The sequence below is a fragment of the Danio aesculapii genome, chromosome 23 (genome assembly GCF_903798145.1).
Source record: "Danio aesculapii chromosome 23, fDanAes4.1, whole genome shotgun sequence".
NCBI lineage: Eukaryota > Metazoa > Chordata > Actinopteri > Cypriniformes > Danionidae > Danio > Danio aesculapii.
In genome coordinates, this window is record NC_079457.1 from 29,287,860 (window position 1) to 29,304,741 (window position 16,882).

The 16,882-nt window shown below is 36.1% G+C and overlaps 1 protein-coding gene across 1 annotated transcript; it reads right to left on the reverse strand.

Annotated features, from left to right (window-relative positions):
* Window positions 1-4,770: 4,770 nt before the first annotated feature.
* On the reverse strand, window positions 4,771-15,618 carry LOC130217524 (BEN domain-containing protein 5-like). The gene is made up of 9 exons (XM_056449635.1): window positions 15,462-15,618; window positions 15,066-15,184; window positions 13,342-13,658; window positions 13,142-13,254; window positions 6,664-6,705; window positions 5,546-5,581; window positions 5,416-5,465; window positions 5,088-5,301; window positions 4,771-4,956 (listed from the first exon to the last, which is right to left on the reverse strand). The coding sequence occupies exons 1-9, from the start codon at window positions 15,616-15,618 to the stop codon at window positions 4,832-4,834; spliced, it is 1,173 nt and encodes a 390-aa protein (XP_056305610.1). The 3' UTR covers window positions 4,771-4,831.
* Between the last annotated feature and the right edge of the window lie 1,264 nt (window positions 15,619-16,882).

The following is a 16,882-nucleotide window of genomic DNA, read 5'->3' on the forward strand; positions in this document are numbered from 1 at the left end:
TAAAGCTTGGTCTGCTAAACATCAGGTCACTAGCACCTAAAGCACTTATCATAAACAATATAATAACAGACGACAATCTTAATGCATTCTGTCTCACTGAAATCTGGCTGAAACAAAATGACTATATTTGTTTAAATGAAGCAACTTCTCCAGGAATCTTAAATAAACATGAGGCTCGTCAGACTGGTCGTGGTGGTGGAGTTGCAGCAATCTTTAGTAATATTCTTAATGTTAATCAGAGAAACGCACTTATGTTTAACTCTATTGGAGTATTGGCACTTAATTTTATGCTTCTGGCTATTATGAAAACAACCTATGTTATCTCTCACTTTAATCACCATATATAGACCCCCAGGACCATATGTCAATTTTCTGAAAGAGTTTTCTGATTTTATTTCTGACTTTCTAGTTAAAACTTATAAAATACTAATTGTAGGAGACTTTAACATCCACACAGATGATGCTAACGACACATTGGGGCTCGCGTTCATGGATTTACTACAATTACTTGGGATAAAGCAAAACGTTGCTGGTCCAATGTAGGACCAATGTCTCATGGAATTGAGGTCATTGATGTAGATATTATACGTAGACATATAATATAGACATATAAGTGATGATATAACACAGTGGCTGTTAAACTGGGGGCTGCCAGATAGTGCTAGAGGCGCCGCAAAGAAGAAGAAACACTGTCTGCGCCGAGCACGCAGTATTCTTAAGGACACCTCTCACCCTGCTCACAGACTGTTTTCTCTCCTGCCTTCCGGCAGGCGCTTCAGGCTCCCCCGGACCAAAACCAGCAGACTGAGGAACAGCTTTTTCCCCAGAGCTGTCTCCCTTTTGAACTCTGCCCCTCACTGACTCTTTTGCCCCCCCAATACACCCCCCACACTCCTCTAATTTATACTCCTCACAATCACTGCACTATTTAACATTTGCACATTTAAAGTTTGCACATATTCATTGCACTGATTCACTTATCTGAACTGGACATACCCACTGCACATGGACATTTATAATTATGTTTATCTATCTGCACACTTCTGCTATTAATAGCATCCTGTACATATATTCATTTATTGTAAATCTGTTCATAGCTAATACAACCTGTATATAATGTTCATAGTACATCCATCTGTAAATATCACCATAGTTTTTCTATAACTGCACTTTATAACTTATACCTGTATCCTGCACTTGCTGCTATTGCACTGCTGGTTAGACCTAAACTGCATTTCGTTGCCTTGTACATGTGTAATGACAATAAAGTTGAATCTAATCTAATCTAATCTAATCTAAGAAATTCTAGATAAGGGGTGTGTATCTAAAGGTTATTGTATTTGTTTATTATAATTTGAGCTCAAAATTACCACAAATATCAAGCTTTATGTTTGTGTCATTTAAATGCAGTTGATAAAAAAAAACTGTATACACCCTGAGTAAAACCACTGTAGCCTATAAAAATATAATGTATCTGTGTTGTATTATAGGGCTAATGAATTATTAAATCTTAAAATGTAATAGTGCGCTATATTTAATGGTGCTCAACATATCTGCTCAAAGTTTAATACTCTAATACTCCACTTTTTTCCTCACATTTTTAAATTTGAACTAATTTAAATGTAATGTTCAGTATTATTTTAATAGAACAAGTTGGTAATGAACATTTTAAAGTCAGCAAAACTGCTAAATTTATGCAAAGTAAAACTTGTTGCTTATTGCATTTTAAGTGGTTTAAATGTGGCCCCTTTTGCCTCTAAACTTGATTACACCGTTCTATAATGCATTTAGAAAAATAGTTTATCAGTGTAAGTCAGGATTGTCAACCTGAGTAAATTATGATCTGCACAAAAAAAGTAATATTATTAAACAAAACTTCAACACACTGAACCACTACAACCTCCATTGTAGTATTGCTAGTTACAACAGTACAGTTAACCGTTAACCATTAACAGTTTGATGAATGACAATTAGAGGTGTTAACCAACACTGGTCTCACGGTTCAGTTCGGTTATGATTATCATGCCATCTATTCGATTCAATTCGATATCTCAGTGCATCACGGTGCACTGACGATGCTTTCCATACTCAATTTTATATTTTACTGCACAGGCGCTGTTCACCGATGAGTGACACTGATTAACTGCAGATGTGTTGCCAGATTTCCCATTTCGGCGGGTTTTGGATAGTGTTTGGGCTGGAATCAGTCAGCTACATCTGGCAACACTGCAGCGGCGATCACAGCTGATCCATGATGGATGCAGTGGAAAAAACTCGCACACTCGTGTCTGTATCCAGAAGTATCACTGTAACAGCTGAGAGAAAAGGAAAAGTCACACAGCTGGTCAAATGGGCCCCAGTGAGAGAGAGAAATGGAGTTTACTTGCATTTATTACCCGCCTCAGGCTGAAGAGACCTAAACGGGTAAGTGAAATGTATAACTGCAGAGAAGTAAAGAAACAAATCAATAGGAGCTCTGAAGGTCTTTAATGAACTCTGAATTCTTCCTTCAAAAGAATTACAAAACCATTTTTTACTGAATAAAGCATAACAGGTTTTGGTTATAACCATATTGTAAACAATAAACTTGCCATAAATTCTATGTAACTGGAATGTCCATCTATACAATAAAGTTCTTATATTTTTGTGATCCGATGGCATATGTACAGTTCATCTTATCAGGCATTTTAAATGCTGTATAATTATAAACAATCACATTACTGTAACAAATGGTTCCTTCTTTAACTCAACCATTTAGTTCACATATGTAAAGATTATGACAAAACATGAACATTCATATAACAGCAAAAACATGAAATAAACTGCTAATATTTCTTTAAACTAGTCTGCCTTTTTGTTTCACATGGCCGCCACCATTTTGGCTCTACCTCACATACTATTGCCGCCATTTTGGCTCAACACTGCTACTTTTAACATCCATTCGTCTTACGACGATTTCTTCCTATAATTACAATTACTCACATTTTAAACTCTTTAAACACCCTAATAAACTCGTTTTGTGTACATGCTTGCTTACACTGCAATGTTTCTTTGCACATCCCTGCTGAAAAGACCAGCATAGACCAGCATTGCTGGTCACCAGCAAGACCAGCATATGTTGTGTTTTGGTGCTGGTATGCTGGTGACCAGCATGGGATGCTGGTGCTGGGATGCTGGTGACCAGCATGGGATGCTGGTGCTGTGATGCTGGTGACCAGCATGGGATGCTGGTGTTATGCTGGTGACCAGCATGGGATGCTGGTGTTATGCTGGTGACCAGCATGGGATGCTGGTGACCAGCATTTGATGCTGGTGCTGTGATGCTGGTGTTATGCTGGTGACCAGCATGGGATGCTGGTGCTGGTATGCTGGTGACCAGCATGTGATGCTGGTGCTGTGATGCTGGTGTTATGCTGGTGACCAGCATGGGATGCTGGTGCTGGTATGCTGGTGACCAGCATGGGATGCTGGTGCTGGTATGCTGGTGACCAGCATTGGATGCTGGTGCTATGCTGGTGGCCAGGATACAAGCATCAGCATCCCATGCTGGTCACCAGCAAAACACCAGCATCCCAGCACCAGCATCCCATGCTGGTCACCAGCATAACACCAGCATCACAGCACCAGCATGCCATGCTGGGATATTGGTAACCAGCATAAGATGCTGGCGCTGGTATGCTAGTGACCAGCATGGGATGATGATGCTGGTGAACAACATGGTATGCTGGTCCTAGTCACTAGCATCTCGTGCTGGTAACATTAAAATCTGTGTAAGTTAACATTTTTTGCATGGTAGCCTGTTCATGATGAAAATCATGAAAACACAAGCTTTCATTCATTAACATTATATGTTTTTATTTCTATAATTAATAATGATGATATAATAATAATAATAATAATAATAATAATAATAATAATAATAATAATAATAATAATAATAACAATAATAATAATAATAGTAATACTAATCTTACTACTACTAAAAATAATGGGTAAACATGAACACAAATAACTTTTTTTTTTTTACAAAACAACAACAACACTCTATCTCAACAAGTAAATTAAAATAACCCACATTGGTAACACTTTATAATAGGTAAGGCAATATTACACACTATGGACCATTTATTAAGCATTAGCAATAGTGAATTTATGGTTTGTTAAGCATGAACTCAACCCTAATAGACATTAGTAAGCAGTTTATAAACACAGCTACACATGCTATATTCTTGACATAACCACATGTATAGTGTGCCTAATGATTGTTTTCATACTTTCTTAATAATTCATTTTTCATTACTAAATTCAGTATTGCATTATTAACAAACAAGTTATTTAAAAATAGCTTTTTTAGATCATTCAAAATGCATAATTATATGATTAATAAACTAATTTGTATGTTAATAATTGCTTTATTAACTCAACTTCATCCAGTTTTGTGACCTTCTAAAGTTAATAAAACACTTATTAACATACAAAGTAACTATTACTATATGACTAAGTAATAATATATGCAAATGTATATTTAAAAAAACAAATGTTTTAATCCTGATCTTAAAATAACACCAACTATTCTTAAGTAACTGGTTTGTAGATAATGCAATACGTCATTTAGTAATGTAAAATAAATCATTACCAAAGTATAAAAACAATCATTATGCACATTATACATGCTGTATTTATAAACTGCTTACTAACATCCATTAACATAGAGTTAATGCTTAACAAATTATGAATTCATTATTTGCTAATGCTTAATAATACCTAATAAATGATTCATAGTGGGGTTATTATAAGTGTAACACATTTACATCATAAATCAATTAACTGTTCATTTTTTTTGTTGTTTTTTAATGTCCATGATTTTTTCAGTAATGTAGCGTCCAGCCTTTGAAAATCTGGCCTGCAGCTCTGGCTCCTCCACATTCCCTTTCACCAGCCACTCCTTGAAGCAGGCTAAAACAGAAATGTACAGATAAGCAGTGATGTTACTGTCCTACAAGAACAAAGACACATTTATTATAGACACATAAAGACACATATCTCAGTACTTGGCATTTTACAAAAAAACTTGTGGCTTCTGCTACCTTTCAGTGTGTGTAATTTCTGTGGGGTTAAAGGTCTTTTTGTAGTTTTTGTGGTGGGGCATTCTTTCCCTGTGAGACTTCTGTCCCCCAGAGTCTTTGTGCCCCAGAATGCCACAGCCAATTCTTTCACAAATAAAGAATCCCTGGTGTTTTTTTGGATTGCTGTCCAGGTGTCACTGCGGATTTGGATGTCTCCAAGTTTCACCAATTGAATCTGACAGAATTAATATAATCAAAAATAATAATTGTACATATGCACATAAAAGTCTGTGCAGTAGGGGATTTTAATATTAATACATGTGCAAAGATGATGAGTGAAATGTTGTACCTCATCTTCTTGTCTGGATAGTGATTGCTGCTCACAGTCAGCCTCTGCAACTATATAAAAAATTATGTAAATATACTTGAAATGCATATAAATTTCAGATATCTTTGAGTTACATTTTTGTTGCACATACTTTGTAAGGTGCTCTTTGGTTTTTGTTGCTGAGGGTCTGTGTAAATTAGAAAAAGAAATCCATCACAAATGACAGTAGATGTAAAACACAGAAAACAAAATATTCTGGTAACACTTTATGATAACTACACACTATGAACCATTTATTAAACATTAGCAAATAGTGAATTCATTATCTGTTAAGCACGAACTCTACATTAATAGATGTTAGTAAGCAGTTTACAACTGCAGCTACAAATGCTGTATTCTTGACTTATAAGCACATTTATAAAGGCTCAGTTAAATTCTAAACAGGAAAAAAGAAAATAAACAACTTTGTTCATTTCTATTCAATTGAAGATACACAAATGAAACTATCAAATAAAAAATAAATCTTTGCAATTTTATCTAAAATAAAATTACTGTACAGTTTAAACATTGCATCCTATTAAATTGTTAAATTAATATATTGATATTGTTTTATCCAGTTTTGTCGTATTTTGACACTGCTGTTATTCAGCAATGTTTAAATTTTACAGTAATTTTACTTTTTAGATGAGTTTGCAAAGATTATTGTTCATTGTACAGAGCCCTTAATTGTCATTTATAAGGGATTTATAAAGCATGAATAGTCCTCACTTTAGATTAGGTCACAAAACTGCCTGAAGTTGAGTTAATAAAGCATTTATTAACATACAAATTAACTATTAGTATATGCCTGAATAATCAGATATATAAATGTTGATTTCAATAGTTTATTAATGATTTACTAACTCATTCTGAATGATCTTAAAAAGTCAACTACTCTTAAATACAAATGGTTTGTAAATAATGTGATACTTTATTTAGTAATGAAAAATCAACCAGTCACAAATTATAAAAATACAATCCTTAAGCACATTATAGATGTGGTTATAAGTCATTAATACAGCATGTGTAGCTGCCGTAATAAACTGATTACTAACGTTTATTAATGTGGAGTTAATGCTTAACAAATAATGAATTCACTAGATGCCAGTGCTTAATAAATGATTTATAGTGTGTAGTTATTATAAAGTGTTACCAGTTTTTATTTTTTTTATTTGCGTTCCCATACTGTCCCAACTTTTTCTGATTTTGGGCTGTGTTTGTTGCACTTACTTTGTACATTTATGGTCCCCTTTGGTTTTGGTGGTCTAGAATCTGTGAAAATTAGAAAGACAAAAAGACAAATGACAATAATTCCTTCAGCATCTCCTGGATCTACCCTGTAGATATTAATCTGGGGTCGTCTCAGTGGAATGACCCGCCAACTTATCCAGCATATGTTTTACGCAACGGATGCCCTTCCAGCTTCAACCCATCAATGGGAAAAATTCCATACACACTCATTCACACACTTACGCTTCGAACAATTTAGCTGACCCAATTCATCTATACCACTTGTTTGTTTTTTGTTTTTTGGATTGTGGGGGAAACCAGAGCACCAGGAGGAAACCCACGCCAACATGGGAAAAACATGCAAACTCCACACAGAAATTCCAACTGACCCAGCTGGGGCACAAACCAGTGACCTTGCTGTGAGGCGATTGTGCCACCCACTGTGCCACCGTGCTGCCCTGTAATATAATATTTTACTGATATTTTATTTTTATTATTATTATTGGTTTTCTACAGCAACTCTTTATAGCAATATTATTGTGTTTCAGTATATGCCCTTTGGGTCTGTTGTTAACAGTGAAGCTGATCGTCAGTCAGATTTAGGGCTGCTGAGTAAAATTAGTAAAAGTGGGAGAATTATTCAATTCCAAGTCAGTTGGGCCCGTTGGAAGGTAGAGTTTGTTTGAATTGAAATGGTAAATTGCACTGTAAACTGTCGCTGCTGTCGGTATACCTTGCAGAAGCAGAAGAAAACAGATGTGATATAACAAATTGGATGGGCAGTAGATGCTCCAGTCATCCAAAAGAATGCAAGTTCTGAAATGTTTCCACACATTTCAATAAATTACTTAGTTAAATAGATGTGTCTATGACATCAAATAATGGGGCAAAGTTTTTTTTAACAAAATATAAAATTAGTCATTATTTGTGAACCTGTTAGAAAATCTGACAAATTACAAAATTAAAAATTGTGGCAGTAAGAAGATTTTCTGTGCTAAAATAATAGTTGAAATCAATAATAATAATAATAATAATAATGGAGATGCGCATGCGCAACGGACGGTGATGGCTGCTTAGTGAAACGCGCTCTGCTTCAGATGTCCTTTTCCTTTATAAATATTCCTACTGAGATTTAAACTGAGGTTTTAAGTATTTGTTTTTGTTAAGAGGCGTCAGAGATGGCATCCAAACGAGAATTGCTGCACTCGCCCTCCAAAAAACGACCTAAAGATGACGAACGCCTTCACGACGCCATTGCCGAGATGCTCGAAAAACAACTGAGCGCTATAAAGCTAAGTATGTCTGCGATCGTTCGGGAGGAAATTTCAAAGATTTCTACACGTCTTAACTCCCTGGAAAATGATGTCAAAGCGGTCAGCGACAGACTGGATTATATGCAAACCACAGTGCGCGATATTAAAAAGGATTCGATTGCCAGCACGTCGCGTGTGGAGGAGCTACAGGAGAAGCTTTGGCTTTACGAAGACAAGGCCAGACAAAATAATCTAAGATTGGTGGGCTTACCTGAAGGCGCGGAAAGCAGCAATGCAATTCAGTTCCTACAGGCCCAGATTCCTAAGTGGCTGCCGGCCTTGCAAGGGAAGGTGATCGAGATTGAACGCGCACACCGCCTGTACGCGAACGAAGATTCCTCCAGACAGGAAACGCGCACTTTGATTTTCAAACTTCTCCGGTACAATGACAGGCAAGCGATTCTGAAGGAAGCCAGAAATTCCTCATCTCTAAATTACGAAGGAACCAAACTATGGTTCTTCCCCGATTACAGCAAGGGCACGTCTCAAAAAAGGAAAGTCATGTCAGAAAAAAGGAAACGTCTCCAACAATTGGGCATTGAGTCCTTCTTGTTATACCCAGCAGTGGTTAAAGTGTTAAACGGCCGTGAGCAAATTCTCTTCAAAACACCCACAGATCTGGAGAAGTTCGTCTCGTCGCTAAATGCTGACACTCCGATGGGAGAAAACCTGACGGCGCGATCCACTGACTAAATTTTGCCTCATATAAAGGGTGCTTACTACATATTTCAAGTAGGAATTTATGTTGTATCACTGATATGGACATTTGATTAAGCGGCACACGGGTTTCTGGGTTTAGCCGCGCAGCTCGAGCGCATGGCCTCGAATTTGTTTATTTTCCAGGCAGGTAAGAGAGACTGTATTCTCTCTCTACAGGCTGCCATTTATATTTTGTTTATTTTGTTTTTATTTAATTCAATCATTTCGTTGTTGTTAATAGGGTTTGCTCTTTATTATTATATATTCAATTTGATGGTTCTCTGGGGTGACATTCTTGATTACATGTGTGCTATTTATGGGTTTAAAATGATCACTTTATCTGTTAAGTGTTTAATCTATACGTTCTGTTATGAATGATATCAACGTGATATCGTGGAATGTCAATGGCTTGAATTCACCGGTAAAGAGAACAAAATGCCTGGATTATTTACATCGTAAGAGAGCCGATATTGCTCTCATACAAGAATCCCACTTCAGGGCCTCAGATGTTACTCGTTGTCAAAATAGACATTTTAAAATTATAGCCGCTTCATCTTACACTAGCGCTTCAAGAGGAGTGCTAATACTTCAAAATAGAAGATCCCCATTTATATTAGAGGAATCAGGGAGTGATGATCATGGGTGGATCACATATGTTTTAGGATCGTGGAATAGTTTAAAAATAGCTTTTGTTTCAGTCTATGCCCCAAATAAATTTGACGCAGATTTTTTCCCCTCGCTTACCAAGCTCCTTCTTAGCTTTGGTGACTACAATCTGGTGGTGGGTATGGATGCTAATGCAGTTATCAATCCCTCTATTGATAAGTCTCTCTCCGCACCGTCCGCGGTACACAGTGTCCAGGCTTCCCGGGCATTGAACGAGCTTATTTTGGATAATGACTTGTGTGATATCTGGAGGATGCAGAATGAAAATTGTAGAGACTATACCTTTTATTCTTCCCGACACAAGACATTTACAAGAATAGATTATATTCTTATATCAAAATATTTAATTCAGAGTGTAAATAACATGGGTATTCTCCCTATGCTCATTTCAGACCATTCGGCAGTAATTTGTAATTTGTCACCCCCTACAGGATTTCAAAGGACAAAAAGGTGGCGCTTTAACACAACTCTGCTACTGAAAGATGATTTTATTAAACAGTTACGAGATAATCTGACCATGTTTCTTTCAGAAAACTCCAGTTCAGCAGTTAATCCGCAGATTTTATGGGAAACAACCAAGTGTTTTCTGAGAGGGAACTGTATATCATTTGCCTCCTATGAACATAGGTCTAAAACTAAAGAATTAAATCATTTAGAAAAACAAATTGAAATAATAGAGAGAGACTTAAAGAAAACTTTTTCAGAACAGAAGAGCAGGATTTTAGGAAATTTAAAATCTGATTGCAAGGCAATTTTATTAAGAAAGGCAGAATTTTTGATTCATCGCACCAAACAAAATTATTATTTTAATGCAGAACGACCCACTAAATTATTAGCTTTAAGGTTGAAACATAATGAGGCAATGTCATCAATAACAGCCATTAAGGATAGTATGGGCACCCTGCATACTGCTCCGGACAAGGTGAATGCTACATTCAAGAACTTCTATGAACATCTTTACAGTTCCGAGGTGGGGGTAGAGGATCAACAAACAATTGAATTTATATCAAAACTAAATCTCCCTTGCCTAAGTGACGAGCAACAGAAATTTTTAGACTCTCCAATTACATTAAGTGAAGTAAAAGAAGCTCTAGAGTCAATGAATAAAGGAAAGGCCCCGGGCCTAGATGGTCTACCACCAGAGTTGTATTTGGTGATATGGGACTTGCTAGGACCACTCCTTCTAAATTCCTTAAATTTTGCAATAGATACAGGTTGTTTTCACAGAGATCAGAATACTGCCCTTATCTCCCTGATTTTAAAAAAAGGGAAGGACCCCTTTAGCTGCTCGAGTTACAGGCCGATTTCACTAATCTGTACAGACACTAAGGTTTACGCAAAAGTTCTAGCCCGCCGTTTAGATCAAATTGCCGGTTCTATAATTTCCCATGACCAGACAGGCTTTCTTAAAGGTCGTTCTGCGATGGATAATGTCAGACGACTTTTAAATATCATAGACAAGCCCAAACTTACTGAAGATCAAAGTGCTATTCTCTCGCTAGATGCAGAGAAAGCCTTTGACCGGGTCGAATGGACATATCTCTGGTCAGTTTTGAAGTGTCTGGGCTTTGGTCCATATTTTATACATATGGTACAAACTCTGTATCGTAATTCAGCTGCACGGGTGTCAACAGGGTTGAGCTGCTCAAGTGCCTTTCTGCTGGGCAGAGGCACAAGACAGGGCTGCCCATTGTCACCTTTGTTGTTTGCCCTTTCGTTAGAGCCTTTGGCCCAGGCAATTCGTCAGGATCATGTAATCGCCCCTATCATTATAGATAATTCTAAACACCACATCTCTCTGTTCGCTGATGATATTCTACTATATATGTCAGATACTTCTACCTCTATTATTCAATGTCTTAAAATATTTAATGATTTTAGAAAAGTGAGTGGGTATAAGATTAACTGGGAGAAATCTGTACTAATGCCACTGTCGGGGAGAAGTGATATCACGTCAGTGCCCGCTTCAATTCCAGTTAATAACGCATTTACATATTTAGGAATTCAGATTCTTCCTTCACTTCAGGCGATGGTCAAACAAAACTATAGTTCCTTATTCAACAATATCAGACGGGACCTAGAGAGATGGGGCGCACTATTACTCTCTCTGCAAGGTAGGAGTGCGATTATCAAAATGAATGTTCTACCTAGACTTATATTTTTGTTTACCATGATTCCTCTTTCTCCACATAAGACGTTTTTTAAAGAAATAAACTCCATTATAACTAAATTTATTTGGAACAACAAACGTCCTCGAATTAAACTTAAAACATTACAGAAAACACCTGCTAAAGGGGGGTTGGCATTTCCTAACATTCAACTATATTTCTGGGCTTGTCGACTGCGTAGTCTTAAGACTTGGTTGGAAGTAGATTCTAATATTGCTTGGCGTAACATTGAAGCATCTGCTGTGCATCCACACCGACTACAAGATTTGTTATTTACGGGATTACCTAAGAAAGTAAAAAAGATTGATAATAGAATAGTGGTTGACTCTCTTAAAATATGGTATGATGTTTGCAAATTCACTGGATGCGGCAACAAATTTACAAAAGAATCTCCGATTTGGAACAATTATCATTTACAATCTGGGGGAAAGCCCTTTATATTTAAGCTGTGGTTAGATCAAGGTATTTCTGTGTTGGGCGATATCTTCGACAACCAGGGCTTGAGGTCTTTCCAGGATTTGAAAGAAGGTTACAATCTCCCCGGACATTCCTACTTTCTGTATTTAAGGCTGAGAAGTGCAATGCGTGCTTATGGAGTTCCGTGGAACTGTAATTTGGACAATCATCCATTGCGGGACTGTGTGAATTTCTCTCAGTCACGTGGAGCAATCTCTTGCATTTACAACAAACTGCTTAACTATGACTCTGTTGCACTCCCCATCATCACAATATGGGAAAAGGAACTGTCCTCTTACCAACTGAACTGGGACTGGATATGGGAAAGTATCCAGGTGATGTCTAAGAATCCTGCCCATCAACTCATACACTATAAACTGATCCACAAGGCTTATGCAACTCCATATGTGCTACACCGCATGAAACGGTTACCTACCCCTTTTTGTACATTGTGTAATTCAAACTCCGTGGGGACATATATGCATATGTTTTTTGAATGTCCACTTATCAGTACATTTTGGGATAAGGTATTTCAAACTATTTCAGAATTGTGTGAAATGTTCATTCCCAAATACCCTAATATCTGTTTATTGAATGATGATTATGATCTAGACCTAAACACTTCCCAACGCAGGATATTTCATACTGCACTAACTGCAGCCAAGAAAGTTATATTTAAAATATGGCATGAACCCTCATTCCCAGCGGATAAAATGTGGCTTATTGAATTAAAAAATATTGCACTGTTAGAACGTTCCACTGCAAGAATTAACAGAGCTAAACCCCATACAATCAAAGCATGGTCCACTTTTATTGAGAAAATTTCTTATATAATAACTAGTTAATACTCACCCCAGAGCTTTTCTTTTTTTTGTGTATTGTTATTCAGGTATTATTTTACTGTCTTTATTTAATATTATTATTATTTGTAATTTCTTTATGTATTTTTATTTAATGCAAACCCTGGCTTGTATAAAGTTGTTGCTAGCTATGTATGCTGGCTTTGTTCTGCAATAAATAAATAATCATAAAAAAAAAAAAAAAAAAAAAAAAAAAATAATAATAATAATAATAATAATAATAATAATAATAAATAGTAGTTAAACATGAAAGATTGCATTTTTCTTTGAATGACATTCTCAGAGGTCAGCGAAAATAAGGCGATGAAAAGCTCACCAGATGAAGAGTTGAGTGATTTTAGCAACTGTTGCTGCAGTTGCATGTTTAATGAACGTAGCTGTTTATTCTCCGCCTCAACTTCTGCACTTCGTTTCATGTGCTCCTCTAGCCTATAACAAAATTACATACTGAATGTTATGACTAGCTAAAACATTGACAGAAACTCCTAAAATAATCTCTGTAAAAGCATCCCTTACTTCTGTTTAGTTTCCTGCAGTTGCAGAGACATTTTGTTGACCTGTTTTTTGTATAATAGTTGCTTTTGTCTTGCCTCCTGAAACAGTTTTTCAGGTACAACCCCACCATCATCATCATCGTCGTCGTCATCGCCATCATCATCATCATCATCATCATCGTCCACCTTATCCTCACCATCATCAACCTTGTTGGACAGGTTATCAGCTTTTGTTTTTTTGTTTGGAGTTGGGCAGAGTGGAGACAGTTTTCTTTTGTTTTGTCGCTCTTTTAGTAAGGCCAAAAGGTTTTTTCGTTTGGCCTCTTCTGCAGCTTTTTTCTGATTTGTCTGGACACATGGATAAAATATTAATTAGTAAAAGCAAGTGAAATGCAAGACTACATCCAAAAAATATTTATATTAAAAAGACAAATATAAATATCTTAAAACAATATAATTGGCTCATTCTACATAAATGTCCTTTGTTGGTAATGAGGAGGCTAAACTGCCAACATATGTTTTATGCAACGAATGCCCTTTCAGCTGCAACCCATCACTGGGAAACATCCATACACACTCATTCACACACATATGCTAGCCAACCCAATTCACCTTTACCACATGTTTTTGGGACTTGTGGGGGAAACTGGAGCACCCGGAGGAAACCCACGCCAACACGGGGAGAACATGCAAACTCCACACAGAAATGCCAACTGACCCAGCGAGGCTCAAATCAGCAACCTTCTTGCTATGAGGCAATTGTGCTACCCATTGCACCACCAAATATGAATGCCTTGAAATTAATACAAGACTGTAATAAGGAGGAGGCGACACGGTGACGCAGTATGTAGTGCTGTCACCTCACAGCAAGAAGGTTGCTGGTTCGAGCCTTGGCTGGGTCAGTTGGCGTTTCTGTGTGGAGTTTGCATGTTCTCCCCGCGTTCGCGTGGGTTTCCTCCGGGTGCTCCGGTTTACCCCACAGTCCAAAGACATGCGGTACAGGTGAATTAGGTGTAGGCTAAATTGTCCTAGTGAATGAATGTGTAAGGATGTTTCCCAGTGATGCGTTGCGGCTGGAAGGGCATCCGCTGCATAAAACATATGCTGGATAAGTTGGCGGTTCATTCCGCTATGACGACCCCAGATTAATAAAGAGACTAAGCCAAAAGGAAAATGAATGAATCAATGAATGAATGTAATGAGGAGGGATATAAGCAGGACTGTAAGACTGTAACAAAGGCAAAAGGCTTATGAAGTGTATGGCAAATAATATTTATTATTATTATTAATATAGGAATCAAAATTATAAATAAAGCAGCATTTAATGTATTCATATTCTGAAAATTTATGAATGTATGGCAATTATGATTACAACTAATGCTGGTGAAAATATTGGCATGAGTTAAAGTAGAAAGGAATATAAAAAATATTTAATATCATAATATGACAATTTTAACATTTTGTCCATTTTGAATTATGTGTAACTTTAAAAGTGATGCACAAAGGATATAAATACCATGATTAGAGTCTGATATTATTAGCTGATAATGGTGATAATTTGAAAACTTTCACGTGGTCGAAGACAGATTGCAGTACACACAAGATTATGGAATGGCATTACATGTTTTTTTTTCCATATCTGAGCCTTCAATGTATAATTTTTAACACAAGTAGTCTGTCATTACATTCAAGTACCACAAGATGGCAATAGCTGAAATTTCACATGTATACCACCAACAACGTTACATTTATGATTTTGGCTTCCTCTTCCTCGGAGCGCGGCCGTGGAGGTGATGAGTCCTTGAGGAGTTTAACACGAACCCGCTTACCCTGCGCAAGCACTTCTTCAACCTCTTCTCTGGACTCTGGAATGTTAATAACACTTAATGTAAGTACTTAAACTATATTTAACGTAATACAATGTCTTCTGTCATTAAAAACAATGTTCAATGTTAACCCAGCTCGCTGCTTTACTAACACACTATGTTCGTTAGCTAACGTTAGCACGGACAACAGTTAACGTTAGTGCCTTGACCAATCTTTCAATGACATTTAACGTTAATAGTGGCGATATAGAGTTTTCTAAATGTACTTTTATCACATTATTAACGAACTACTGAAGTTAACATTATAATGACTCACTCTTTAGGAGCAATATTTGTCCCTTGAAATATTTATCCTGCCAGCGCACCCAGTACGTTTTGCTGAGGTCTCCCGTTTTCGGGTCAAAGTCTTTAATATCGGCTATGGGGACGATTTCCTTACACCCATCTTGTATGTACTTCACGTAGGCGAACATGGCTTATTACAAATTATAAAAATTATAATTACGTTATATTATAAAACCGAATAAACGTGAAATTACGGTAACGGAATTAACGATTTTAGGCGGGAAGTCACTGTTGATACTGTTGCCTTGGTTACAGCGACTGCAGTCACACTGTACGTTACAGTGCAGGGGTTCCATGCAGTCCTATTTATAAAACTTCTACACAAATACTTCCGCATGACAAAACAAGAACAATATTATTAATCCAATTTATCTTATTGTTAAACTAGTAAACAAAGTAGTTCAGTTTAAACATACAAGAATTAAAAGATATTTAAACAAATATTAATTTCACCTGATAAATAAAGTTTATGTGAGGACTGTATAGCTTTTAGTAAATTAATTACTTTGTATTAACCATCATACCATTCTTGAGTAGTGCTGTTAATAATTATGTTTATGTCCTTTTTAAATTTAGAATGCCAAATCGCAAGTACAAACTGTACTTAGAGCCGAAGAGCACAGTTAAATTTCCCCTTGGAAGACTAAAAAGAGGACAATTGGATGTAAGTCAGCTCATTATAATTACATTATAATATATTAAATATAATTGTTATATTAAGTTAAATATAAACAATTATATTGTATTAAAAGTATGTATGAGGTGAGAGAATTATTATTATTATTTTTATATAAAAAATAATGTTGCAATGGTCTTTAAGTAAATTTTCAATAATTAAACATATAATGATTAGTTATATTGTATTAAAAGAATGTATAACCAGTCTTACCTGCAGATGTTTTTTTTGAAAGGTGACAGAAGGTTTGGAATCACTTACTGCCGATGATGAGGTGAGAGAATTATTATTTTTATATAAAAAAAAAATGTTGCAATGGTCTTTAAGTAAACTTTTAATAATTAAACATATAATGATTAATTATATTGTATTAAAAGAATGTATAACCAGTCTTACCTGCAGATGTTTTTTTTGAAAGGTGACAGAAGGTTTGGAATCACTTACTGCCGATGATGAGGTGAGAGAATTATTATTTTTATATAAAAAAAAAAATGTTGCAATGGTCTTTAAGTAAACTTTTAATAATTAAACATATAATGATTAATTATATTGTATTAAAAGAATGTATAACCAGTCTTACCTGCAGATGTTTTTTTTAAAGGTGACAGAAGGTTCGGAATCACTTACTGCCGATGATGAGGTGAGAGAATTATTATTATTGTTATAAAAAGTAATGTTGCAATGGTCTTTTAGTAAACTTTTAATAATTAAACAAA